Here is a 26535-nt window from a genome sequence, read left to right as displayed (position 1 = left end):
GTGAAAACGCAAAAGAGAACAAATCTCATGTCTCATTTTCAATGAAAAAGAGCTGTAATTACACACAAAACGAACCATGAAAGAACAGACCTATGAAATATTGCTGTGTAATATTGCTACTGCGCATGACCAGAATTTTATTCGAACCTGTGTTTTTTTCAACATCTGACCGGATCACCGGATTATAACCTTGAAAGATCTCGTCTTTAATGTTAACTCAATAGAAATCGATCTGGTATTATTTATTATTGTTTTTTTCATATTTTAATACATAATTTTTACTTCCGTTTATCTTAATATATATTATCGAATAATATAATTCACACATATATTCTCAATTAAGTTCATATATATAACTTGAATTGTAACCGACGAGAAACGTACGTGCCGAATATTTTAAAGGAATTTATCAATTTATCTCGAGACACTTGAATAACAGATAATAAATATCAGTGTTAAGTTTTAGGAGGCTTGGAAACATACTCGAGATGGTTTCAATGAAATGTATAATGATCTACGGTTTACTGGTGCCATTCTTTACAATGGTCACTTTACTCTACATTCTCGGGGTCGCGAGATACATCACCGATTTTGAAGAGAATACATGCGAGATGACATACATGTTCGAATACCCACAGTATGTGGTACGTATCGCGCAAGACATTTTATCAGAATGGTCTATTCTCTCTATGGGAGTGGAGATTATACAATATGCTTATCTCTCTAATTCTTATCTACTTGTCTTATCTTTTTTTAACTAGACTTATTACATTTGTTCTCTTTGTTTCTTTATCAAGATGTAAATATGTACTTATTTCATTTATTAAAAGCAAGTTCTTAAACAATTTATTTTATTTCAGAGAATATCTTTGAACAATAATATAGAGGAGAAATATCCGCGATTTGGACTATATGCCTATGGAGAAGGTTTTGTAACAGAAAAATTGAGAAGAATGCATTTTTCTGGAATACCAGTTCTTTTTATACCAGGCAATGCTGGATCTCATGAGCAAGGTTTGTATTAGTTTCTCTGTTATAAAAACATTATAGAAAATCAATTCTATGACAAATCTTTATAGTTATAGAGCATATACTTTAATATATGTATTATTTGCATTTTTCTTTTCTCTTTAGTACGTTCCATTGCTTCAGTAAGTTTAAGAAAAAGCCGAAAGACTCCCTTCCATTTTGATTTTTTCACTATTTCATTCAACAAGGATTATTCTGCATTGTATGGAGGTAAAAATAATACAGATAATATCGATTTGCATCTATATTGATATTTTTGTACATGATATTAATTGTCATTTTTTAATTTTATTAATATAAGGTGTGCTCATGGAACAGACTGTATACGTCTCGCATTGTATAAAGGCAATATTAGCTCTGTATAAGAATAAGATGGATAGTGTTGTGCTGATTGGTCATTCTATGGTAAGAAACACAAGTATATATCTCATGCAATGTGCCTGAGAAATTAATCTGTATTTCTTTCATAGGGTGGTGTCATAGCAAAAGGAGCTCTTTTACTAGCGCCAAATATGAACGCTTCGTTTGCAAGTATTATAATAAACTTGGCTACACCGCATACTCCAGCCTTAGTTCTCGATAATGTGTTCGCCAATTATTATAAGGAATTGGAGAAACATTTGTACAAACTTAAGGATGCAGGAGTGAAGGTAATATCTGTTGGAGGTGGACCGCGCGACATACTTGTAACCGCTGCGCAAACTTACGATCGTACGGCAGATATAAATGTCCTTTCCACGAGTGTACCCGCTGTCTGGAAATCTACCGATCATTTGAGTATTTTATGGTGTAAACAACTGATATTCGTAATCGTACGTGCACTGTTTGATGCTGTAGATCAGTTGAACAAGCCATTTAAAATTGCATCGAATCCTGATTTGAAAATGCAGGCCCTATCTTATCATTTTTTACAAGTAAGTAATAATTGTTTGCAATCTTTGCAATAAGACCATTTCTTCAATACAAAATTGCAATTTCAGCATAGTTCAGGCAAGAAGCTGTATCATTATAAGGAAAAAGTTCAGTTTAGAAACGATAGCGAATGGATAAATATTCCATCTGAGCAATATGTCTGGAGCAATAAGAATGGACCTAAAAAATTGTCTACTGTATATCTGGTGGTAGAACTATTTCACAAATCCGACTTCCTAACCATTGATACGATAAACTTGGAAAACAAGGATTGGCTATTCATGTGCACAGAATCCAAGAAGCAAAATGAAAAAAGAATTTGGTAATACATGAAACTGTATATTATTGCTACAAAAGAAATGATTATTTACTGGTAAAGCTTAATATATACTTTTTAGTGACTGGGGTTGGAATTTGACGAATAATACAAGAATTTTAATAGATCCTTTAAATCGGCTGAGAAAAACTGTTGATTTAGATCTGAAAGAAATAAGTTATATGGGTATTACGCATGTTATTATAAGGATAACCCCAGAAGATTTGAATAAACATCTTACAGTCAGCTTCGATTCCTATTATCACGACACTCGAGTAGAAACTACGAAAAATAAATTCTTTCATCCTAAATATCTTTTCGGCTTCTACGGATCTAATTTGATCGAAACCGTCAAGGGAAATATAAGATATTACGTGACGCTTTCTAACATTATAGACGCGGTTACTATTGAATTAAAATCGACAGATTGCGTCAAACATCATGCTGTTGTCGAATTGCTAGAACCGTGGAATGCAGGATCGACTCAATCGAGATTTTTCATGAATATGTAAGTACATTTGTCGCAGTGATTTAGTTTTGTTATAAGCTCACCCTATATTTTGATTTTTTATAATGCAGGGATGACGGTCCAAAAACGATAAAAATGCAAACTCTTTACGGACGTCGCAACGAAACGGCAAGTTTAAGACTAACATTAGATCCAGAGTGCAGTTATGCGATTAATATTCAACCCAGTGGAATCATCGATAAGATCTCTTGTAGAATACGGGATCGTTGGCCGTTGCTTTATCTAGCGATTATCAGCTTACTTTTACTGTTCGTCTCAATAAGGATACATAGTTCAGACATGCTACCAACTGTAATTGTTACAATAGTATTGTCTTTTTTTTTCAATGTTACTTATGAAGCTTGCATTGCTTTATGTATCATCAGCATGTCTGCCCTTGCTGTATGCTGCTGTGTCATATTTCTTGGTTCTGTTGCACATGGAATAGCTGTCAAGTAAGAAATTTTCTATTTACATTGAAGTAAAAATATGTTCCCGTAAAATTATGTAATCAGAAAATTAATTAATAATGATAAGATATATGGATAAAAGTTTTATATATATATATTTTTTTTTTTTTGGCAGATTTTTAGCACGTGCAATAACTTTCTCAACAACATGGTCAGATTGGTTACTGAACGGTCTAAACCAGCTACCATTTATTACAACTATTCTCGTATTATCCCTAATTCCAGCAACATGCGGGGCTCTGGCTATGGTTGTTTCAGTATTTTTGTATTTTTTGAAATTAACAAGAATGTACGAAGATTATTTGGAGGAGATATTAATGGCCTCGCTGCAGCATTTTGAGTGGTTTAAACGTTTTAAGAGTGTAAGAGAAGAAAACGATAGAAACACCAGTCAAAAAATATATAATCATCTTATCTTGTTTCTATTGTGGACTTTTGCTGCAGTCCCAGCAATTCCATCTGTCTTAGTTTGGGCGAAAAATTTCAGGTATGTGTTTATTATAAATTTTTCAATTTAGAATCACAGATAAATGTGACTCATATATTTTAACGAGAATGAATTAATATACAGCTACGACATGAGACTCACTTCAGAAGATCCTGTATTTCTAACAAGCTGGATAATATTAACTACGTGTAGTACATTGGGTATTGTACACATCTACCCTAAGAATGAGGGAATTTGCTCGCTTATATTAAGCAGCGTATTACGTCTTGCGAGCTGGGTCATTCTTTCAATGACGGCAGCTCCACGTCCATTCTTTTATCACTGGTGTATGCCACCTATCACAGCCGCAGTAGTAACACTCATCACACTAAATTCTATGATTCCTAAAACTAGTCTATCTTATTAAGAAGTAATAACTTGCAGAAACATTACGTTTATGTAATTCTTCTCACCATCCATCAATAATTTTGTATAAAAAGATCTGAACTCATAGCCATGACTATATGTTATTTAAAATTTATTATGTTTCGAATATTAGATTGAGAAATGTAAAAAGTGTTATAATAGTGGCATACATGTGAGAGTATTATTTTGTACAAAAGTAGTCAAAATATGTAATATGTAATAAGATTCTCTTTAAGGCAGCTTATTTAACGACACTTTAAGAATAATTGTGATTTAAGGCAGCTTATTTAACGACACTTTAAGAATAATTGTGATTTAAGGCAGCTTATTTAACGACACTTTAAGAATAATTGTGATTTAAGGCAGCTTATTTAACGACACTTTAAGATTAATCAGAGGATGTTTATATACTATAACGCAAGATTCGATTCTTGTTGTGATATATGTAGGTATAGTATAAAATAAGTATACGTAAATTTATTTTTGTTGATATTAATATAATTTATTAATGAAAAAATCTCGTCATTAATTTATAACATTATTTAATAACAATATTATATATACAGTATTTAGCTATGTTATCTAAATTATTATTTTGTACGTTTGCTCATATGGCTGTAACAATGCCTCTTTATATGCATCATTGTTATTAAAATTTCGATTTCATTTTATATATATAAATATATCTCTCTTTTCTGCATAGAAAATAGCTTATTCTACAAATGTAGCTCCAACATCTATGTTTTCTACACTGTACACACATATCTGTTTTTTGGAAATAGGGTGTATCCCATAATTTGCAACCATGCCCATTTCATGTCGCAAAAAATCTACTATTTTTTCCGCTAGAGTTTTATTATTTGCATGTACTTCTGGATGCTGCATGAATTCAGTCAACTGGGGAAAAAGACTTGATATTTATAAAACAGTTATATAACAATTTGAGATAAAACATGCTGTGCATTATATTAGTATATTGCAGTACAATTTAATATATTGAACAATTGTGATATATTTTGTTAAAATTATATATAAATATATCTTGGTTTGGATTTGATACACAAGGAAAGAATCTTATAACCCTCATTGTACCTTCATCCATCTGCATTCTGAAATTTCCCTCTTACATTTTTGAATCCTAAAATTTTGAGGAGTTAGATATGCAATCATGTATATATCCGAGCATCCAAATAAATAATCGTGTCCATGTCTAAAAGATACAAGGCACTTGAAGTCTGCCTGAATTCCCGTTTCCTCAAAAACTTCTCTTTTGGCTGCTACTTCAATATCTTCTCCTAACAATTAGATACAAATGTGTATGTATACATATATATGGCGATAAAACTAAAAAACATGTCTAAAAGATACAAGGCACTTGAAGTCTGCCTGAATTCCCGTTTCCTCAAAAACTTCTCTTTTGGCTGCTACTTCAATATCTTCTCCTAACAATTAGATACAAATGTGTATGTATATACATATATATGGCGATAAAACTAAAAAATATACACGATTGCTTCTATAAAAATACCTGGCTCTACATAGCCACCTGGAAGCTTCCAGGCTTTACTGAGACCATATTTCTCTTTAATGACAAGGATTTCATTAGTATCCTTGTTGAATACAAATGCACCAACACCTAAGAATGTATGTGCGTATCTTGGAATATTGCACTCTTCATCGTTGGGCAGCCAACGATATAGCATGACATATCCTTCTTTTGCATGATGAAAGATAAATCCCTGTCCTGTTAATATCGGAACCCATTCCGTGTTCGATAAATGTACGCGAAACCAAACAGCGCGTTTTTTATCCTTAGTCCATTGCTCTAGAGAATCTATATATAAAGACATTTATAAATTATATGAATCTCTATTTTTTTTTTGTCGCCATCCTATATATAATTTATTTTCTCCAATATCATTTGACAGAAAAGAATGAAATATAAGACTCGCCAACGCTTTCATTTAATTGTAAAATGCGTTTCACCAAGTAACGATTTTTAAAAAGTGGATCGATTTAAGAGAGAAAAGCTTCTCCATACAATTATTAATATCTTCATTTATAGAGATATAAAATGCGTCCACCTTTGAGGCGCTGAGCGAATATTTTACTGTCACAGGCCTCCTCGATCGAATCGATCGTGACACCGTTGTATTGATCGTCACGACCCTTGAAGATTTGCTTAGCCATTGCGGTTTTCAACACGTCCAATTGTCCGTGATGCGTGCTGTACCGGGAGCCCGGGAGAAAAACGATCGTGTTCTTTAGTGACGATCGCCCTTTGAATGTTTTCGTAACGCGAAACAATATCGCGGTTGACGCCCTTTTCATCGAACACGATCGAGTCTCAAGTCTCAAGCGATTATAGAGCAATCTCATACTTGTAGATTGATAACAGTACGATTGCAATAACAATCTTGCATAAGAAGCGCACGTGAACGATTTTTCTCATTTTTTCCCATCATTTGCGTTATCGTTCACTGATAATGGGACCTTAATGTGTCAAATTTTCTTCATGGATTTATGATAAAATATTTTTTTTTTCTGTCGCTGAGAATTGCGGGACGAAACTCTATCAACTTCATTGATTCGGCATTGAAGATTATAACGATAATATATACGTCCGCATATATTACGAAATATTAATATTAATCACGTCATAAATAAGGTAGACGAGGTTAAAAAATGTGTCAAAGGGGAATTCGATATGCGAGAAAAAAAATATTTGACGTCATTTAGGGCCTATCCAGATAAAGCTTGCGTGACGTATATGCATAGAGAGATCAAACTTTTCGCGTTGGTTTCATTTTCAAACGGACCAATCGCCGTGACTTCACGGTTGAAGGAAGAGCCAATCGAAACGCCGGACAAATTATCCAAGCGGTTTAACATGCGGCGTAAAAATGCGACAATTAAACACTCTTTAATTTTTTATTCATTGGCAAAAATTCAAGTTTGAATCGTATAACGTATGTATTTCCAAAGAAACTTATTGAGTAAAAATCGAGAATTATATATATTTGTTATACATGTTATATTTATTCTACATGTCTTATACATGATATTTATTGTTATAGGTCAAAGGCACGCATAATGGATCGAGTAATCTTATCGGGACGCTACACGAACACTGTAAATAAGAAATACCATTGGAATGTGCCAGAACGCCATTGTTACTGAAAGGTAATTAAATATAGAAAAATAAAAATATTATGATAGGAATAAATATAAAAATGCAGAAATATATTTTTCGTGTTTATATATACTTAATTATTAATTAATTTACACAAATGTATAAAACTCATACGATATATATATTTACTTAAACTATATATAGAGAGAAACAGATATTTTATGTACAATAATATTTAATTTAGAATAAGATATCTAAGATATTTAATTTACAATATGTTCACATACATATATTTTATATTATGTATATTTTTTATTATGTATAGATATTAACCAGTGTTGCTAATGTTATGATTTTAAAATTGATTTTCAGCATACTCGTATATCTTCGGGCAATGCTGTTTAACGGTCATTCTGTAAATTGCCACAGCGTCCGTTTTAATGTTCCGGTTGTGATCTGTCCACAAATGAATCGTCGTTGCGTTTTTCATTATCTTCATTTCGTCCACATTTCGTGAATAAGGAAGCATAGGATAGAATTTCTCCGGTGGATAAATCGTGAACTGCCGACATTCTTTGTTCTGCGAAAACAAGGTATTATTCAAATTAATAAACAAGGTATTATTCAAATTAACTTAATTACACATCGTAAAGTCGAGAACTTATCTGAAACCGCAAGTTATCCGTTGCGGTTTTTTTTCCCCGCATATATAAATTATTCATGGTATCATATCTAAATTGCCTTGGCATATTAGTCATTCACGTTAATTATTCGATGCGTTCTAACGTAACGAGATCTATTAAATTACGACACGCTCGAACGAGCAGCATCGATAAACATATTTATTGTCGATCACGCAATGATACTGCGTGATCACGCGATGGAAAAATTATTCTCTTTTTTGTTTGTGATTCGTATTATAAAATTGAGAAATATTTAGAATATGTTCCGCATAAAAATTGAACTATGACACTTGTTTAAAAAAAATAATATTTAAAAGATAATGGAATTATAAAATAATTGAATTTTTCAACTTTTTATTTATTACGAGATACGAAATTTGATAGTATTACATTATGAAGTAAAAAATTATTAAATTAATAAAAAAATTTGTTTATTCTTTTTTCTAAAATCTTTTTATATTAATTATAATTTTTTTTTTGTATTTAATGCATATATTATAAAATAATTGAATTTTTCAACTTTTTATTTATTACGAGATACGAAATTTGATAGTATTACATTATGAAGTAAAAAATTATTAAATTAATAAAAAAATTTGTTTATTCTTTTTTCTAAAATCTTTTTATAAATTATAATTTTTTTTTTTTGTATTTAATGCATATAATAAATAATATATGTAATAAATAACACTATTCGTGTAAAATATTAAAAATAACGGTTTTCAATCTGTACAAAAAATTTTTCAATATATGAAAAATTTATTTTTAATCTGTGAAAAAAATATAACTTTATCTTCTTTTTCGCCTATAACGTTGCTTTTACATTGTAATAAATCTTTGTGTACTCACGTCTCGCTGATAACAGAGTTCTTGCAGGACTTCAGTTATAACTCTTGTGATATTGTATCGTGAATAGCTGTCCGGGTTGATATTTTTAATAACTTCTATACATGCGTTGACAAAGTTTTTGCCAAAATTCGTACTCGTATCGACGCCAAATACACCGACGTCCGTATTCCGGTTATCTTGCACACCCGCGAAAGTAGTCAACTCGTCCAAAGATCTAAATATAAATTTTTACATTTATTTATTTACATTATTTACATTTATTTACATATATTTATTTATCAATTATTGCATCTTGCGACAAGTTCTATAAACATTCGAATATTAATACTTGTTTATAGTCACGCATAATAAATTTCCGTGAAATATCTGACATAGATTTCTAAGATATATTATTCTTACTAGCATATTAATGGGAGAAATATTAAAAAGAATTGTCTCAATTTTATTTGCCATTACCGAATTTATTTTGTGGCCTTCGATTATAGAAATGATTGCGATAACTCACGTCAGCACTATGCTGTTCAGATTCAAAACCACGCCGCCGAACTTCCACAATGTCAACATCCGGATATAATCGTGAAAGCCTTTGTACAGCCAATCGTGATTTTCTGAAAATTCTCCAAGGTTTATCAAAAACCAGTTCTCTAACGGCGTATCGATAACGTATCTCGACAAACGTACTCTCCTTATGTACACATTATCGTATGTTTGCAAGATATCGACGAACGCTTGGGATGTCTCAGAAAACTGGCCGGTTGCGAAGAAAAGCACGAAGACATTCAAATTGCGGTTGTTCCTGGCTGCCGATTCTACGGCGCACGCTTGTCGAGAAGTGAGATATGGCGGTGAACAACTGGTCTTGTGAAAGAATATGCATCTACTTGGTATCAGCATTTCTGTATCTGGAAAATATATAAAAGCAAGTATGTATACTCGAATAAATTTCCGAACAATTTTATCCTTTAAACTGAAATATTTACATAAAAGAAATATTTAATCAGAGACAATATCCGACTTTTGAAATTCCTTCATGCATTCGCCATAATTCTTCAAAGTAATAGTGTAAAAATAATTTTGCAAATTATTTTATATTCTATAAAAAACATTTACTGTACAATTAAAAGATTTTTAAGTTATACAATTGAATTTCAGAGATTGATATTTCGATTTAAGGATTAAATATCGTGTAGAAAGATTTTCTCGATGTTTTTTTTTCTTTAAGAAAAAATGCAATATTAAAAATCATATCTCAAATCACAAAATATTCTTTTGTGAAAATATTTCTCATTTCGCAAAAATATTCACAGCAATATGAATTACCGCGACGGAAATATTACATTGTAACATAAGACTGTATCCTTTGTAACTATACGAATGGATATAATATTACATCGCATGCACAGTGTCATAAATTCATCTAATGTTACACTCAAAAAAGTGGTATTGCAACTACAGCAAAAATTTTCTGGGTGCGCAAAATTAACTGAGGTACATAAATGATTAGCAAATACTGTGATATCGCATATGTTTCGCATTTAATCAATCTAAGTGACAGAGACACACTTTATATCTGAACTGTTTGTGAAATTTAGAAAGAATGTTTTTCTGTGGCGCCTATCCATGTTAAGGCCAATCATACTTGTTATAAAGTTTGGCTGTGGTACACAGAAAAAATTAGCGGCAAGAAACAAATGAATATATAATCCTCACATCTAACATATTTGTATAACGCGCCCAATCTATCTAGCTCTTTTAAACAATTTCTCTCAATTTTTCGATGCTGCAGTTATAATTGGCAGTTATATTTCTCACAAAGATCGTTCTAGCTGTAGTATCGAAACTCATATTTATCCAATGCAGTGATTAACATTTGGCAATGGGACCTAAATTTTCTAGAAGATATTATTAGAATATTGCTGCTATAAATTCTATATGTAACAGACAATATTCTAACAGATACAAAAAATAGCGATAAATTTTAACCTAGAAATCTACCTATATCAGCAAGACATTTTTTTGAGTGTATACAAGCCGCGATATTAGAATTGCAAGCAGCAACAAACATAGCGCTGCAAACATATGTTCATTCAATGTTACATAAAAGGCAATATCTTTTGTTATTGCCAATAATACAACTACGTGATTCGTATGAAGCTCTTTTATAATTCTATGCAAAAATAAGTTACGCAAATACAATTATATAACATGTCTAGTACGATCTACGATCGCGTATTTCTATTAAACCCGTATCACACTACGCATTGCGGACGCAGATCGGATTCGGATTACGGACTGCAAATCGTCGACCATCTAATCAGAGCAAAGTAGCCAAGAATCTGATTGGGTGATTAACGATTCACAGTCCGTAATTCGAATCCGATTCGCATCCGCAATGCGTGACACGGCCTTTACTGTCAATCTTGCCATTAGCATAAATGAATAATTGCATATAAGTTTCCCAGTAGCATATAGATCAAGGACTTTGAGAGTATATCTCAATTAAGAAAAATTATCTTACTTATTGTTAGGTATTGTTTTTTTTTACAATCGATAGTTTCGTTTTTCCAAGTTTACACGATAATTTTTTGAACAATTATAATCTAATCTAATTATTGAATGTATCTATAATTGTGTAAAAAATATATACTAAAAAAATGTATTTCTCGAAGAAAGGCCGGATATATTTTCTTTAAAGAATATCGTATTTGAAAAATATACAAATTATAATGCTATTTATTATCAATATGACGAGCTATCATATATACTTCAAAAGTTTATTCATCAAAAATTGTCAATATAGGGCTCTAAACGTTTCAAAAGTCCGCAGTATGTTTGATATTAAAATTCATCTTCCATTAAATAGCAGATTCTTTTTCCGCGTGCTCCTAAGATCGTTATTTTAACTTGGAAGAGGAGAGGGACATCTCCATTTTTCGCTTCTTCTCACTAACCCCATTCTCCTTGCTCGAGTTCCATGATACCATCGGATCTGCTCCAGTAGCAGTAAAGTTGGTTGGATGAGACGACGCCTGTCAGTTCCATCGACAGTTCCCTCCAAAATACACAGACAATGGCCGTTAATCCGAATAGGGGACATAACATAAAAAACGCGCGACGTTTCTTCATACTTTGCAGATAACTTTGCCTGTCTCGCGGTGATTACACTGTAAACTCGTCAAAGTTTATGACTTATTTACACGGAACAATTAATAATTAATATATGTATAACGCAACCGGTATATAATTGTTGTATATAATCTCTTGTGAAAGAGATCAGCGTGATACTGCGTCTTTGCAAGTGGGTGGGAAGCCAATAAAGAGGAAGAAGAATCTTCCACGATGAGTGTGCAGCAAATATAGCTTTCCGCTGCTCGATTATAACTAATTTCATCGTAATATCTGGCAGATATCTCTATCAAATATCTTTCAAACGATATGCGAATGCAAAACCAGATATAGTTTTATTTCGACGATTTTTTATATTTTTTGTTTAGGGAAATGTCGATTTGTGCATCAAGCAAAGCTAATATTTAGCAGCAATCTTTTAATGTTAATATAATTTATATCGCTTAACATAATTTCTCTATTAATATTAGAAATGTATTGTGGATTTTAAGCACTATGACAATTAGTCTTTCGCACGAAAAACATTTGAGAAAGAATTGCGAAACTAATTAATCGTGTTTCTGTTATAAAGAATCAATTATTCGAGTCATATGTTGTGGTGATGATGAGTCACATTGAACAATTAATTTTTCAAGATCGAAAACAACATATAATCTGATGCACGCAAGATAACTTTTTATTTCACAATTTCATATAATTATCCATAAAACTTTGAGGAAATATCGTAAATTTATAGATGTAAGAAGTGTGTGCGTAGTTTCGAAGAAGGTACATTTATCAAAAAATATATAAAGCTGTAAAACTTTTAAAGATAGAGAAGTTGACGGAGAAAAATAAATCTTTGTTTGGATTTTAGTCTTTCTTATTGTGCATGCACATATAACTTGAAAAACAATCTATCGCGCGTGCTTAATAGATCTTGAAACATTCCATTGGCATTATTAATATTCTCGGAAGCGCGAAGATTGACCGAATGAGATTCCTTTCGCATGAGATTTTCATTACGCTTTTTCCTTCAAAGTATTTCAAAACATACTAGTCATTATTAAATTATTTTGTTAAAAATAGCACATCTAAAACAATGTCAAATGCGAAATTGACTTTTCGTGTGTATATATAATTATTTAACAACTTAATATATAGTAATTAAATAAAATTTAAATTTCTACATATACACAGTGAAATAATAGCAATTAGTATCTTAATTATTCAAACTTTTGGAATGATTTTATCTTCATATTTTTATATGCAAAATATATACAGCTAGAAAATCGATATAAATAATTATTATTTCTTTAGTTTAAAATATAAAGCCTTTATATCTTCAACTTCGTACATAAACAATTTTTCGTTATTATATAACGTAGCGTTTTCTCTGTCTCTACATTCCAATTTTTGTTTGATAATTTTTCTTCTAATTATATATCATTTCAGAAATAATCAAAGTATTAATTGTTATTGATTTATTATTTATAAAGAATTAACAAAAAAGTCAAAATTAGTATAAAATGTAATGAATAAAAAAGGGAGAAGTATCTACATGTATTTTATTAATAATCGTACAATATATCATTATTATATTCTATAGAAAATCAAATTATTATGAAAATAAAATCAGCTATATTGACTATTTTAAATAAACAAATGATCTAAGATTAATCCAGTGCAGCTTTTAAATGAAAAATTTCTTAATCTAAACTTCTTCATATAATATTTGCCGTCCACACATACAAGTTAAATCCCATTTCAATTGCGTATCCCGAATATCTTGTGGAAACAACGTGCTTTCACAAAAATGTGCTTCACAAACAAAGTGCTTCACTTCAAAAACATTTCGCAGTTAGCTCAATTTTGTTTACGATTAAAGAATCAAAGATGAATTCCGGAATTTCCTTCAAATTCCGGAAGCAAAATTGTGTTGATTAAAGGTTTGTTCCTTCTTTGAAATCAAACATGATTTTCGTTTGAAACGTATTTCAAGAAAATGCATTATTTTCAAGATATTCGCAAAACGGGAAACTGAATATTCTTATATAAATACAAGTATATTCAGAGATCAAATAAATCTTCAATTCTTTCAAGAACTTATGCTACGTATCTCTGTACAATGTAGAAATAGATTAAATATTAGATTTCGAACATTAGAAAACATTTTCTTATCATACATTTGAGATACAAAATTGATAAAATTCTTATTCAACTCAAATTTTGAATTTGTTTATATTGCGCTTGCAGCTTTAGTTTTGTAACATGTATGTGAAATAGTACAAAGGACTAAATTTTATATTTTTCCATGTTCGACTCTTAACTTCTCTGGATCTTTTAAGTACTGAATTTAATCAAATTTATATTATACTTTATGTAAAATATAAGAACATAATTTATATGTATGACCAACAATTTAACAAGATTTTCAACCAGTTTACACCCTAATAATTTGAAACATTAATTATTGACACATCGAGTTAAACTGGCAAGTTGCCATTTGTAATACTCGATTTCTATATATCTTTAAATCAAGGATATGTGTGTATGATTGTTGATTTTCCTATTCAATTATTAAATAAGAACAAAGAAAATATTTATTACTACTAAGATCAAACTATATGCAACAGAAAAACGCAAAGAAAAACTTATAAAAAATGGATATGTTACAATATAGATATATTGCATGTTTTGTAAAATCGGTCTTTTTACAAAAAAGATAGATTTTACAAAAAGCCTGTAGATTACCCGATAAATATGCACGAAACACATTTATCGTGAATCTCGGTTATAAAAGAAATTATCGCACAGCCATAATATCAATACTATCGCAACATTTGTATTGAGTTTTTATGCGATGAGTTAAAATGAGATATATCCAGTGACGTCGTTTTTTTGCAAGATCAGCGAAGTATAGTCGGGTATTTAAACTTTGCATATTCGCAGCAAATTATATATTCGAAACAGTAATATCGATATTAATAATATTCACAGCACAATAAAATCAAAGAATTCATTTCACACAAGTGATCTAACTCGTTTTGTTAAGAACTCGAGAAAATTGATTCCAGATTTAAACACATTTATGAACACAGAAGAAGTACATAATTGTTTGATTAATTCTCTCAAATTCTTAGAAAATGGGATAAATTACACTGCTGTGCGCCGAAATCTTTGATTATAATAATATTAATATTAATATTAATATTGATATTAATATTAATATTATCAATAATTAGTTATTTTTCATAGTTTGTACTAGTGGATTATAGTTTTTGTAGCTGCATTCGTCGGATGTGACGCCGATTTTTTTATTATATATATATATAATAGATTCAGACGAAAACATTGGGCTTACTAAATTAACCGTTGTCTTTTTTATGCTGACAATGAGCAATTATCTATTCCGCTTTAAGAATACTAATCCGTCAATTAATATACTATTCGATACTAGAACAATCGATATAACGTATCTTGATATAAAATAGATCAATCTCCAAGAATTGTATGCACGCATAAACGATACACACTTAAGACAATTATTATTGGAAATTTATTCAGCGAGGATAATCCTTTATAATGATTTTGCGGAGATTTTCGCTCGCTAAGATGTTTTTATTGAGCATAGAGACTAACTTTATTATAGAATTTTATTTGAATAATTTTATGATCAAAATGGCTTTCCTTTTACTATATAATCTAAATGCGAAAAATACAATTGATGAGTCTCTTCAGTAGTAAAAATAGACTTTTCCGCCTTGATGGCGTAAGAGGAATGATTTGTTGGCTTGTACAAATGAGCAATATGCTATCAATATGTTACACTATCGAGGTCATCATGTCAATACAAGATACATACGACTTACGAAGTGACATTACACGCAGCACGATTTATTATTCAATAAATTGCGGGAATTTGTGATAATACTTTGTTAGAACGATATAAGGTCTGTTCTTTATAGCTAAAGTGATTACTTGCACTAGTCGAGAGTTTATATTTTTCTCTCCACATTGGAAGGAGAAAGATAAAACTGAACTAGTGCAGCCAGTTCAGCTATAAAGAACAGACTTATAGTCTCTCGGACATCGTTATAAATATACGCTTTATCCTTATGTATAAGTATTGCGGGATCATTAGAACACTTTTCTAAATCAGCCTTTTTCTCGTTTAACACATTTGATTCGGCAAACCCTTGACTCATCGCGTCCTTTCTTAGTGCCAGATAAATGCATTTTTTTCTACAGAAATTGCGTGGTTCGTGTGGATTTTTCCTATATTGTTCTATCAGTCAAGCTTCCGTTAATTACCTCTATAACTATACTTGGATTCAAAATATTTTACCACAGTTGTCGAAAACGTAAGGACAATAATTCCGCGCAACAATGGCGTACGGCACGTGACTGTTCACTCGCACCTGTTCAGCTTTACTCAACTTGTTCCACACGTGAATAGCCTTCGCCTTGCTCAGTATCTTCAACGTCGCATTACTGTCCTTCGTGTCGAAATATTTCCTCCATTTCTTATAGTGAATCGGATAAAAGACCGACGGCGGATATACCGTAAAACCGCGGCAACGGTCGGTCGTCATATCGCGCGCCTATAAAGTAAAGTATAAAAATATTTTTTTCTTAGATTATACATTGAAGAGAATTTATACATTTACACATATATACAATACAGATTGTTTCAAAATTAAATCATCAAACATCGCCAATACTTTTCAAAACTAGGATAAAACTGCCAAATAATAAATCATTATCATCATAATAGATCATGCAATTGATAAGGTGCAACAGAGATAGGGTAGAAATAAAACATAAATTATTAACAATTAGCAAGATATGAGAATACGCACGTATGCGAGAGATTTCGCCAGATTAGAAATCCATATGAAAAATTACAATGTTACACACGAGATGCGTTCTAAATGATTATTTATAGCGTTATTGTCTGTTATCTCAAAATGTCTGTGTTTGCAATTTGCTATTTGCGTTAAGATACAGTATCTTCTCCGAGACTTGTTAATATTTAGAATGCATTTTGTAAAACGTAAAATACTATGCAAAAACGGATTACGCCGTTCGTTAATAACGCTTTCAACAATCATGCTTTAATTTCATAATTAGCAAGTTGTCAAAAATTGACTGAATTTTTGGACAATTTTTTTTTGCAAATTTGATCCACTGTGATTTAAATCGGCATCTTTAAAAATATAATAGACTATATCCGCCGGACGAATCAATTTAATGGAAGGTGTCTCCTATTTATCTCACTAACTAATGCATTTTATTGTTTACTTTACGTATATTAGCGTTTGTTTAAACAAGGACTAAGTAAATGTATAGTTGTTAACGTCACGAAATGACATATTCAAATTAATCCTATCAGTTTATCATTTCTGTATAAACACTTGTATTACACTTGTCGAACAGATGTCAGAGTCATACACAATTATTCTTAAATAATTTATTTATTCATTCATACATAATTTTTAAAACCACCTGTTCATTTAATTTTTGTCAAATACGTCAAGATTATTGATATTTATTTTATTTCTTCGAAAATAGATAAACTCTTTTTTTAAGAGATTAAGAAAATTGTCAATTAAAACTTTAAATTTAATTTTAATTGGTTTTCTCTCGAGTGCCGTTGGAAGAGACGCAATTTAAAGTTATAAATATTACCGATAATATGCAAATATATTTCTAAATTGTATCTAAAGTAGGTTCTTGCAAATCAGTAAATATTGCTAATTAATTAATCAATATTTCTGGACCTTTTTCAGAAATATACACTTGTGCTACACTACAATCCTTTCAATACTCACATTTATTGTCCCACAAAGCTTCTGCAAAGTCCTCGTGATAACCCCGGGTCCGTTGTTGCCCCAGACATCGCCGCGGAAGTTCTTCTTGAGATCGCGCACGCAGGCATCAGCCACGCGTCGACCAAGCTCCGACATGTCGAAGCCCATGACACCGGCGGCGACATCGTCCCAATCCTCGGCACCGGCGAAATTCGTCAGATTTTCGAGCGAACTGGTGACCACCACGTCCAGGTCGAGGTAGATACCGCCGTACTTCCACAGAGTCAAATAACGCAGCATATCGGACATGTGGCTGACGGGCCAGTGGCTCTTCTTCAGCGCGCCGCTGGTGTACCATGCCTCCAACGGCGTGCCCTTCACGTATCTATCCGGATAGATGTGCCGGATCTTGATATTACGATAATTGAGCAGGTGCCTGATGATCTCGTGCGTGCTGTTGGAGAATTCGGATTTACTGACGAACAGTAAATACACGGTCATCGTCGGGTTCATCCGCGCCGCAGATTCCACGGCGCAGGCTTGCCGGGCGTTCAGCACGAAACCCTCCTCACCGAAGCAGGAAGTCTCGTGGAAGAAGATGTTCCTTCCTGGTGTTGGTTTGTCGACGTCTGAAGCATAACGTGTAAAACATGAACGATTTTTTTCCACAAATGCCTATATTAATATATATCAAAGATTTTAGTTACTAGATATATTTCCACAAACTAAGCAACAGATCAGAACGTGTTGAGATTAATTATATAGAAGTCAATTTTTTATGTTAAATGTGATAAAAATAAAATTAATTGGTATAACTAAAGATAAAAAATATTGAAGCTTTTTTCAACATTTTTTTTCGCTGGTACGCATAAGTATTTTCAGATTTTTCAAAAAACCCAGACAATCTCGCTGCGTTGGAATCGTTTAAAAACAACTTGAGACACATTAAACGCAGAAAAATATATTGCTTGGAAATTTACGCAAAAGTGAATAAATCCTGTAATACTGAATATTATCGTTATCTGATTCTGTAAAATCAAACAAAAATATGATGCATTGCTGATAACCAAATGGTAAGATGCATCTAGACTTAATTTAAAAATATCGGTGGATTTTTCTGCACGCACAAGACATTTTGAATGCGAATAATTAAGGATTTTCAATTAAAGATGTGTTTAAAATCAGTTATTATAATAGATTTCATTACTATAATATATTTTATCGCGCATTTTGTAGTGCATCTCTATCTTCAAAGAGACATTGGACTATCCTTTATTGCTTTTTATATTACGTCTTTCTTGCACAATTCTACATATCCTATATATATATAAGATAAGCCATTCGTGCTAGAAAAATCTAACTATATATATATATATATTATAATGGTAATATTGCGTCGCTGAGCGTATCAAAACAGGAAAATAAAGCGTCAATGATTAACTTGAATAATTATTTGCACGATCATCAGTAATTAAAATACGTAGTTAGATTTTTCTAGCACGAATGGCTTATCTTTCTGAAACAATTTTTTAACCACAGTTGAATCGTTTTTAATTTCAAAAAATTTTAAAATACTTTTTTTTATAAAATATTATAAAGTAAAATAATAAATATTAGAGAGTAATAAATTTTAGTTTTATGAATATTTCTAGATTTTTAATTAATAAAAATTATACCATTGGAAAAATTATAATAACGAAAATTTATATGTTGTATTTTCTGCTATGTATAACTTTATATATCAAGAAAATTTTTCAAATGAGATATCTAAAGTAAATCTTATGACGGAATTGATGCATTTTTATGTTTAAAGTTTCTCAAATGTGTAAATATAGTGCCTAGTGTCTATAAGTATCTGAAATCGCATATTTCAAGTATAAAGTCCGTAAATTATGTATTTGCTCCACTTTATCGATTTTTTGATACAAAGAAAAAATAACAGTAATTGTCATATTACTAATTACTTGATTCTGGATCGAAATCATAGATGCCATCTGCGGACGAGGTTTCATCATAGCATCTGATATCGTTGATCGTCGACACGTCGAGGAAAGGTATCCTTTGGATGATGTTGTTCTCAGTCGAGATCATGAGGATGAGGAGCACGACGGCGAAGGCGAAGCCGCATAACAGTAATCTCTTTTTCATGTTTGCGAATATTTTCATTGAGTTGCGCTACCGAGATAAAATTATCAATTTATGTGTCATGACGTGTTTCGAATACAATTTTCTACATTTTTATCTTTATATTCTTCAAGAGACGATACGTTCTTTTTTCTCATACGAAAAAAATCTAAATTACAATGTTCCTGATATAAAAAAATACACGTGTAAGAAAAAAATCGTGCGAGACGATGAAAAATGTGTTCGACTCTATCTCTATAAATATATAATTAATTATTTTAAAGTAAAATAATATAGAAATGAACCTTTTTGACAGAAGATAACACACAAGTGGAAAGATCGCAGATTTATTTTTAATATTGTATACAAAAAAAGATCGTAGAATGGCTATTGTTAATTGGTTAATCCGTAATCTCCCTTTTTGTATATGTTAATTAGAGTAGTGCCAAAGTATAAATGTATGAGTCGTGCATGCGTCTCGCATGTCACGCATGCAAACAAAACTGTTCGTAATGTTTAAAAGATCTGAATTCGAAAGAGGGAAAATTGAAGATTAAATTATTGCCTATGATAATGCAATAACCTAATAATAACCTAATATTGCCTATGATAATGCAATAATCTAATCACTAGATTGTATATATAATGATTAGATAGATTGTAACAACACCCAAATCGCACGATATTGTACCAAGATGCTCTTGACGTAAAAAGGAAAACACGTGGAAACGTGAAAAATTCATGTTAATAAAACATTGAGCGAAACCGTCTATTTCTAGAAAGCAAATTAAAAGCGTCCTGTTTAAAAATATTAGAAAAAATATATATCGTAGAATTATTTTCTGCAATATTGCAAATTGTAGCACAAATACCTGGTTCACAGCGCTCGTTCATAAGCTTGTCTCTTCGTTTTTATCTTCACATAAATCTCTCTTGTGTCGTCCGGTAATAAGAGTCGGCCTCCAATCATCACGTTCCAATAGAAATGTGATATACAATATACGATGCGCTATTATTTTTTTTTCTCTTCGTTTTACCATACGATATTTAATACTTATGACACGTAGTATATTTGTATTCATGTAACGAAATCGCGCGTTTGCTTTTCCTGTCTTGCGTCACGTCACGCTATGTTACAGAATCTCGCGATGAGACAAAGATTAAATCCGTTAATTACATATGAAATGTCGATCGTTTCCCGAATTTTTGTTCCTCTTTTTTCCATTTGGAACGCGTCGTTTCGCGTGTGAAATCTCGCACTAGAATAGAACTTCGAATGCGTTAAGAAAAAATAGATAATATTTTGTTCCGAGAGTAGAGCTCGAGACAGCGAGAGTACTCGCTCATGTCTATTAATACTCAATACTATCGTACAGTACTTTTATGCGACAGCCGTGAACGTCGCTGTCGCCGGCTTTGCCGTCGACTGATATGCGGAATATTGCCACAAGATGATATCAAGTTAATTGATCGTTACTGATTATGTTCATTATCGTCGTCAATGATTCGGCGACGTTTCTTCCCCCGGAAAGTTCCGGAGGGTTATTGCTGAACTCGGTCGCATGACATACACGTCAGGATATTTTCACCCTCGTATACTTCTTTCCGCCACCCGTATCGATCGTCTCGCTGACAATCGACGTGATTCATGACGGATTTTCAGGAATGAAACGAATCGAGGCCGCGATAAGTACAATAATACTGTTTGCACAAAGACAGATGTCCTTCCCGACGTGATCACATATCACGACTACTTGAAACGACTTCGTCGATGGACACAGATCGAGTATCATCCCTCTGCTGCTGATAGCTCTATAATGAAATATATTTCCGACGCATGCGTAAGGACGACGACGGCAACGGCGGCAACGGGGACGCGTGACTACGCATGTGACGTGACGCTGTTTTGTTACTCTTTTCCTCGAGAGTCCGGATCTTGGCGAGAGATTCGCGGGTGTTTGACGACGCGTGTAAACACGTCGTCGTATGATTGACAAGGCGATATAAAATGTAGCCGATGATAATGTACAGATGACATATTCGGTCCAATTTTCACCAAGCGGCTTTTATTGTCAGTTAAAATTATACGTGTACACTGCTAAATTGTATTTTTTGCTTTCGTCTACTGTATATTGTGCTCGTATCATATATTACAGCTATGCATCCTCGAAAACTACACACGAGGGCACAAAATCGCTTTTCTTTCTAATTATTTGTCACTTATAGATAATTAGATGTACAGGAGCTCGGAAGGCGCTGATATGTCGGGATTCGTTCGGTCGTAGCATCACGCAACGGGGGTGATATTCAACTTCTTCGCATCGTCCATGAGTTTTTGCACCATCGCCTGCCATTCGTCGGGACGGTTCTCGGTGTACCACACGACTATCTTCTCTACGTTCTTCTTCTGGACTTCCGTGCACTTTCGACATTTTGTCGCGAATGCTTCAGCGGCATGCTCTGCAAAGCGTAAAAACTCGAATATTTCGATGGACTTATCTCGAAATCCTAGCGATTTCTACATTTCTACAATATATCATTAATATATTTATTCCAATTTATTTATTCCATTTATTATTATTTAATATTTATTACAATAAATATTTATTAATATTTATTAATATATTTATTCCAAGCTTTATATACGAACAGATATTTTAATTAAGAAATAATTTTTTTTTAATGATGCAAATTTTGCACGAATTAAAAATATTCTTAATTAATTTTTCGTACACGAGCGAAAAATTAATTGAATCTCTTTAGTAAGAAGATCGTGCGAAAAATGATTCTTTATATTTTTTTTTTTTATGTGATATTGTATTAATATCAGAAAGACAAAAAAGTATCGAGGATTACTGCGTTTAAAAAAATATACAATACAAATAATAAGCACACCCACATTTATCATATAAACAATAATTTATAGTTTTATAATATAATATAACATAACGTTATCGATCATATTTTTTACATCTTGTAAAATATCTTATCTGTTTCCATATTTTTTACTAAAATTAGATAAGAGAGAATAATATTGTTACTGCGATATTACAGTTTAATTAATAAATATTACTTGTAATTAATTAATAATACTACTATAATGTTACTTTTAATGTGTATTTAAAAAAAAAGATCTTATATCTTTCGTTCTCCTAAATTTATATGAGATAAGACTGATAAGATATCACATACGCTTGAAATATTTCTGGTCCTCTGTCATGCATGGTCCTGTATCCATGAAACAATTGTAATACTGATTTCGTAACTCATCATTGGGCAAGATCTCATCGAGATTGATATGATCGAACATGTCCGAGTACATTTCCTCGGCGATGACGGCCGCCAACACGCCGGCCAGGAGGGCCAGCAAGCAGAGACTCGATTTACCCATATTTTTTGGCTTTATTAAGAATTCGCGCGAAACTGAATATCGATTCAGCACGGCGTTCTCTTTTATAATTCGCGCTCGCCCTTGGCGAATTGCTCCTTACGTAAATATACTATGTAAATAGTCGTTACACGCGTCATACTAATTGTAATTGTATATATTTTAGATGGACGGAAGGAAGATTCAGGATCCTGGAAGGATTAATTGATGACTCGAGACAAGACGAAACAACCATGCGCTCGATTGTTTCGCTCGTGTAAGATAGTCATTAAGGTAGCTCTTGCGAACTCAATGTTGGTTTACATAGCGTCTTCATTATCGTGGATCATCAACGAGGATCGAAACTGTTGTTCTTAATAAGCTACGCAAATACTACATTTTTATTCGCTACGCGAAGAATATAATCTGCTATTGCTGTGGTTAACATGCAATGCCACACTCGTAATCATATCTTCTCCACTTCTCTTCCGCTCCATATGGAATTGGTATACTTAACGCCAAGTGTGTGTTTTCTATTTAAAATTTAGGGCTAGATCGATCATGACTGAAAATAAAATAAGTAGATTAGATAACACATAGATTAGATTAGATGACACAGTGAATAATTGTGAATGATTTTGATACAAGATTATTGTTCCAACTTATTTTACTTTCAATCGTTGCTTCGGTGATATCAATTAGAGAATGTTCTCTTATTAAGTAAGTTGTATTCAAAATAGCGATATTTAGATATCATGTATAATTCTTATAAAATCTTTAGCGAAATATTAAATTAGTGTATAACACGCTGACGCGTCACGCACGCCGTTTGCGCACCGCCCCTGATTCATGCGTAATCTAGAGCGTTCATCCGTTAACTTAAAATAACTCTTATTTAAAAAGTATTGTTTAGACGTAATTCTGCCAGAAAAAAAGTTGTTTCTTTTAGCACGGACAATTACGCTGTGCATTCTGTGTGCGCGAATTCTGGGATACCCTGTATAATATTATTTGGAACAATAATCTTGGATCAAAATTATTCACGTGTTATCTAATCTACTTATTTTACTTTCAATCGTTGCTTCGGTGATATCAATTAGAGAATGTTCTCTTATTAAGTAAGTTGTATTCAAAATAGCGATATTTAGATATCATGTATAATTCTTATAAAATCTTTAGCGAAATAATAAAATAGTGTATAACACGCTCACGCGTCACGCACGCCGTTTGCGCGCCGCCCCTGATTCATGCGTAATCTAGAGCGTTCATCCGTTAACTTAAAATAACTCTTATTTAAAAAGTATTGTTTAGACGTAATTCTGCCAGAAAAAAAGTTGTTTCTTTTAGCACGGACAATTACGCTGTGCATTCTGTGTGCGCGAATTCTGGGATACCCTGTATAATATTATTTAATTATCGAAAATTATCTTGTTAAGCTTGTTACACCGCATAATTTTACATATTATTTCTTTTACAATTCTGCTTGCGTTTCTAAATAAAAATTTTGAATAATTTCAAAACTGCAGAAAATTCTATAAAATATGATTTATTTATTTTGTGATATTCTTGACGGAAATTTATTTTTAAAATTGTACTGAAACGAATGTACACACATGTACGTATATATTTTAGTGGTATATTATTACATTTTATTTAAATATTATATATAATATATTTTTCAAATATTTAAAATATATTTCAATTTAATTATAATATATTTCGAATTAATTAATTAAAGTATACTTTCATAGAGATATATGTTATAAATTAGTTTTGATTAGCTTTCCATGGTTTTAATTATGCATGTTAATGTTGCGTCGATCAAATCATAATATATATAATTATATTTTATGCATGCGTATTATGAAACTATTATTACAATATGTGAGTGACATACAAGATCATTAGTATAACGGGTTATCCGTCAAAAGGGGCAATTTTCATACATGTGATTATCGTATATACATCTTTTACTGATACGTTTTTTTTTTTAATTGGAAGTGTATTAAATAATGTATAGGATAAGAAAATAAATGGTACACGTATAACGTAACATTATATACTCTACGTAAAATACAAAGATCAGATACACGCATCGCGTCTGGAGTTATTATGATATTATAATTTAATTAAAATAAATGCACACGAACTGTCAACTGCCAAGCGCGGTAAATCATTAATTTTTTTTTTCAGGCAGGTATTTAACAAGTATTTGTTTTTCGGTTTTTTTGATACTTTCACTTCTTTCTTATTTTACTTGGGTATCATCATTGATCTTATATTTTATCATATAATTTCCTTTTCCCGATTGTTTTCCCGTATATATTTTTTTTAAACAGTCTATACTATATTATTTTGCCAATATCTCGGTAACTCATTAATTGAGCCTTTGTGGTTTCCATGTTTTTTAATAATTCGGAAATCTACGGCCTATGACCCTGCTCATATTTAACCCTAGATGCGCGTATCTTCGCGCGCTCTCGCGAATCCTAGTAATTTTAATATCGCGAGATTGGCGCGCCTTCGCGACCGCTACTTGAAAGCAGTCAACGATCGCGCTGCATTGTGGCGATCGAATGGCCGCCTCGTCTGATGTCTGTCCATTCTGTTCTTCTGTAATTAGTTTTACTTTATTTGGTGATCCACGCGTGCGGTGTCTCACGACGAACGATCCGGTAAGGTAACATCGCACAATCCTTCAATCGAACGCGACGTACGGGATAACGAGTATAATAATAGATCCGCTCTATACGCGAGAACTCAAGTGCGTGCACCCTCACGGCCGGTGTGTGTGCGAGATTTGTTTTTCCATTAAATAACTATAACTGGTGACTCGCGCGAAACACCGTCATAAATCGCGAGGGCGATCCCTCCGTTCGTCATCGGGCTCGTATACAGGGTGTATCGGGCGAATCGTCGCGCTAGAGAACGTCAATTGTAATGTACAGTAGTTTTCTCGAGAGACGTCCACACCGCTGCATGCGTGAAGTCGGAAACATTCTTATTCCCCTTCTCCCTCCCCCTCCTCCTCCTCCTCTCCTCCTCCCCCCTTCCTCGCCCCTGTCTTCTCCGCTTGTCACTAGGTTATTGCACGATTAACGGGAAGATAAGTAGCAATAAATACCTTTTGAGACTGGTATTCCGAAAAAATGTAAAATTCACTGTCCGATGTGAAAAAATTTTTGATGCATATATGAATATATTCATGAAAGTTATGATCATCAGTACAGTGATGCGTGTATACAATTTTAATTTACTCCAAAATCATCTTTTCGCTGCATAAATACAAAATATTTGATTTTATATCACGCAATCTGATTTATTTCTCTCTAATATAAGTCTTACATTATATATATATATATATATACATATA

The 26535-nt window shown here is 32.2% G+C and overlaps 4 protein-coding genes and 1 long non-coding RNA gene across 9 annotated transcripts in view; 3 read left to right on the top strand and 2 right to left on the bottom strand.

Annotated features, from left to right (window-relative positions):
• The first annotated feature begins 93 nt into the window (after positions 1 to 93).
• On the top strand, positions 94 to 5143 carry LOC115233785 (GPI inositol-deacylase). Of its 4 annotated transcripts, none has more exons than XM_029804368.1 (11): positions 94 to 235; positions 461 to 644; positions 861 to 1014; positions 1135 to 1239; positions 1331 to 1434; positions 1500 to 1943; positions 2010 to 2263; positions 2340 to 2765; positions 2837 to 3220; positions 3351 to 3722; positions 3807 to 5143. In XM_029804368.1, exons 2-11 carry the CDS (start codon positions 489 to 491, stop codon positions 4087 to 4089), a joined length of 2682 nt encoding a protein of 893 aa, XP_029660228.1. In that variant the 5' UTR covers positions 94 to 235; positions 461 to 488; the 3' UTR covers positions 4090 to 5143. The 4 variants fall into 4 exon arrangements, with proteins under 4 accessions (XP_029660228.1, XP_029660230.1, XP_029660229.1 ...); XM_029804370.1 differs by having other exon boundaries at positions 151 to 235; positions 467 to 644; XM_029804369.1 differs by having other exon boundaries at positions 155 to 380.
• LOC115233795 lies at positions 4408 to 21582 on the bottom strand. Its single transcript, XM_029804384.1, has 11 exons — positions 20668 to 21582; positions 19636 to 19846; positions 17693 to 18300; positions 16207 to 16462; positions 9259 to 9655; positions 8754 to 8967; positions 7599 to 7801; positions 6173 to 6315; positions 5617 to 5922; positions 5181 to 5383; positions 4408 to 4985 (listed from the first exon to the last, which is right to left on the bottom strand). Exons 2-11 carry the CDS (start codon positions 19835 to 19837, stop codon positions 4800 to 4802), a joined length of 2718 nt encoding a protein of 905 aa, XP_029660244.1. The 5' UTR covers positions 19838 to 19846; positions 20668 to 21582; the 3' UTR covers positions 4408 to 4799.
• Positions 6315 to 7716, top strand: LOC115233797. Its single transcript, XR_003883839.1, has 3 exons — positions 6315 to 7057; positions 7166 to 7271; positions 7594 to 7716. It is a non-coding gene; the product is annotated as an uncharacterized LOC115233797 (long non-coding RNA).
• A 262-nt stretch (positions 21583 to 21844) lies between the features above and the next one.
• LOC115233794 (ejaculatory bulb-specific protein 3-like) lies at positions 21845 to 23243 on the bottom strand. Its single transcript, XM_029804383.1, has 2 exons — positions 22988 to 23243; positions 21845 to 22255 (listed from the first exon to the last, which is right to left on the bottom strand). The coding sequence occupies exons 1-2, from the start codon at positions 23184 to 23186 to the stop codon at positions 22083 to 22085; spliced, it is 372 nt and encodes a 123-aa protein (XP_029660243.1). The 5' UTR covers positions 23187 to 23243; the 3' UTR covers positions 21845 to 22082.
• Positions 23244 to 25689: 2446 nt separating this feature from the next.
• LOC115233787 (GMP synthase [glutamine-hydrolyzing]) overlaps positions 25690 to 26535 on the top strand; it is a 6486-nt gene continuing 5640 nt past the window's right edge. Inside the window, exon 1 of one of the 2 annotated variants that reach the window (XM_029804372.1) lies at positions 25690 to 25837. The gene's annotated coding sequence lies outside the window, so the exon portion shown is untranslated. Of the gene's footprint in view, positions 25843 to 26535 lie in introns of both variants that reach the window. The other variant, XM_029804373.1, reaches the window with a different exon arrangement.

This window comes from Formica exsecta, unplaced genomic scaffold (genome assembly GCF_003651465.1).
Source record: "Formica exsecta isolate Colony F162 unplaced genomic scaffold, ASM365146v1 scaffold191, whole genome shotgun sequence".
Taxonomy (NCBI): Eukaryota; Metazoa; Arthropoda; class Insecta; order Hymenoptera; family Formicidae; genus Formica; species Formica exsecta.
Note: the sequence above shows the minus strand (reverse complement) of the source record. Positions and strands in the feature narration are given on the sequence as shown.